Genomic DNA, 3,133 nt, shown 5'->3' with positions numbered 1-3,133 from the left:
GTCATATTAGTCTTTTTATATGACACTTCTTTTTATAACATACTTGTTTCACAAGACATATTTTAGTTTTAAAAGTGTTTTTAAAAACTTATTAAGACGTTAAAAACATCATTTAAACTTATTACAACACTTTAAAATATAAAATAAAAATGTTTGATCTTACAAACTTAAATTCTATAAAATAATGTATTATAACACTCATACATTTTTTTTCTATAAACCAAATTTTGTTATAGTAAGCTAGTAGTGTATTGAAATTAACGATATGAACAGTTAAACCATCAAATCATTAATTCTTTATGAATAATTAAGCATAACCTAAAACAAGTACACGTAATTATATACAAAATGGAAATAGAAATTGTAATTAATGATAAATGATTTATTATATGACTTTTGGATTGCTTTGTCCATACTTTTCTTAAAATATTTTCTAAGTTAACTGGAAAATGACGGAGTATCGTATCGATGTTATATCGTCTACACATGAATATATATATAGAAAGAGGGAGATTGTTTCAAATACAACCCGTCGCATTTGTACAACCAATGCAACCYAATAAATTGATATATTTATAGAAATAATGAGAGTTCATTTATTATAATTTGAATATTTATGGAAGATGAATATGATTTATTAATTATGATCAATACTTTATATTAGAAAATAATCAAAACCTCTATGAAATCACATATTAATTAAATAAAATGAATGGTTGAGATTGGGTTGTATTGGTTGCACAAACGTCAAGGGTTGTATAATAACCAACCCCCCTCTCTCTCTCTCTCTATATATATATATATATATATTACATAAAGTTAGATTTCACAAGTGGTTAGCGTTTAGCTGCAAACTCACAAACAATTTTTACCGCAAAACACTTATCAAGTAAGAGTTTTGATCTTTGTTATGTCTCGCAGACAAGATTATGACAACAGTACTCCAATCTTAATTGCTTTCAAGATATATATATATATATATACACACATATGTACTTATTAGAGATCTACACATGAAATAAGTTTAATTTCATGGGTGTGTAATAAGATTCATATATGAAACAATTAGTTATTATGTAATTATATAATTCTTCATGGATCTCTGTGGTTGTCTGATGCATTTGAGAAACTGATCATCTCAATTTCGTTAAGAAAATCCAACCCAAAATCTTCAACTCCAAAATCTTGACAATCCATTAGCCATGTTGCACATTCATCCCATGATGCAAACATCTCCCTACAGTTATCGTTCTTGGAGTTCGACAGTGGATCGACTAGAGAATCGGGTTCATTGTCGCCTAACAGATAACTTAGGAAGTTTTCATCGTCACAAAGGCTTTCGAACAAAGGTTTCATACTGTTTTCAGATATTTGTGAGCAGGTCTCCTTTGAGATTCCAGATTTATTCGTGCTTTCGGTAGGACTGTTGCTAATTTCAGATGGAGATGGAGATTGTTCTTTAGTTGAAGATGATGACTGATTAGTTTCATTCTGAAGAGGCTCGTGGGTCACCGGATCGAGTCCCATTTTTATAAGTTTTTTCTTGATGTGTGTATTCCAGTGATTTTTTATCTCGTTATCAGTTCGGCCTGGTAAATGTGATGCGATCTTTGACCACCTATATATGTATATTAATTGCATCTCGTTACTTTCATATGCATATTATAAGCTCCCAGAAACAAAACAAAACTAATAAAGCTAATGTAATCTCAGTTCAAACAATACATGTTACCTGCAGTATTGCATGAATATTATATATGTGCTAAAGTATCGTTTCAGAAGAGAAATTATGATGAGAAGTGTAAGAAGAGAGTTGAACCCTTAACTATCACGTTTAATCTCATGCTCATCTTTGAATTGTTCTTTAGAAAAGGAATTAATTTAGTGTATTTCAGTACACCTTATTAATTAGTGTTGATATCAATTAAGATTAGTCAAAGTGTATGATCTTTTATTACATTTCTCATCATAACTTCTCTTTTAATCGGAACCCGATCCAACCTATATATATATATATATATGTCTCAAAATAATGACATTTTTATAAATTTTTGTAAGATTCTTCTATTTCCAACACCTGACATCATGCTTAAGAGTTCTCTAAGGAGAAGCATTTTTTATGCGTACATCACGACTTTTACTGCGAACTTCTTTTTATTAATATATATGATCAATACTAGTTAAATACAGGGACGGACCTACTTTGGTGGTATAGATGACACGTGCTATTATATTATTCTTTCATCAAATGTTTAAAAAATTAGGTTCATGAAAGGTGCAACCGTATTAAGTTTGAAGCTTAAAACATTTAAATTATCATAAACAAAGTTTACACGTAGTTATAACATCGAATTTAAAAACTATTTGTATTTGTTATTTGCATTATATAATTAGAACCTACAAATTCCCGTGATATACGACCCTGTGTTTTTTGTTCAAGAAGTTTTTATTTTTATTACTATCAACTGAATTATCAAAATAATAAAAATTCTCATGGGTCTTTTGAAAAGCACCATCTTTTTTAATTTCTTCTCGTGTGTTAATCTATAATTGGAAAAAGATTGAAATCATGATATTACCAAATGGGGAATCATCTTATAAACCTTTAAAAAATTATATATATACATACAGGATTGTGTGAAATCACCTTTTTACACTTGAAATTCACAGTAAAACGCTGTTATGAAGGTTCAGCTTTTTTTATTTAACCTTCCACAGTGTTTTGGTGTGAAGGTTAGGTTTTTTTATAGCGTTTTACTGTAAAGTTTAAATTGTAAAAAATGATTTTATTACGGGTCTTACGAAAACATGCTGATTTCACATGAATCTAACCATATATATATATAAAAGAAGAGTAAGAAGATGCGTACCGATTACCGAGACGGGCATGGAGGTCAATCACAAGTTGTTCCTCCGGTTGAGTGAGTAGGCCGCGTTTCAAGTCTGGGCGGAGGTAGTTGGTCCAGCGAAGTCGGCAACTCTTGCCACAGCGGCGGAGACCTGCCAACTTAGGGAGGGTTCGCCAACAACATGGCCCCTTGCTCAACATAAACTTGATCAGTTTCTTGTCTTCCTCCGCCGTCCACGGCCCTTTCTTCACTCCTACTTTATCGCAGCACGGTTGTCTACCCAT

General features: G+C 31.1%; 1 protein-coding gene across 1 annotated transcript; it reads right to left on the bottom strand.

Annotated features, from left to right (window-relative positions):
- Positions 1-1,017: 1,017 nt before the first annotated feature.
- LOC112527374 (protein ODORANT1-like) lies at positions 1,018-3,133 on the bottom strand. Its single transcript, XM_025137983.1, has 2 exons — positions 2,871-3,133; positions 1,018-1,618 (listed from the first exon to the last, which is right to left on the bottom strand). The coding sequence occupies exons 1-2, from the start codon at positions 3,131-3,133 to the stop codon at positions 1,093-1,095; spliced, it is 789 nt and encodes a 262-aa protein (XP_024993751.1). The 3' UTR covers positions 1,018-1,092.

Source organism: Cynara cardunculus (assembly GCF_001531365.2).
Source record: "Cynara cardunculus var. scolymus isolate 2C chromosome LG 15, CcrdV1, whole genome shotgun sequence".
NCBI classification, from domain to species: Eukaryota; Viridiplantae; Streptophyta; class Magnoliopsida; order Asterales; family Asteraceae; genus Cynara; species Cynara cardunculus.
Note: the sequence above shows the minus strand (reverse complement) of the source record. Positions and strands in the feature narration are given on the sequence as shown.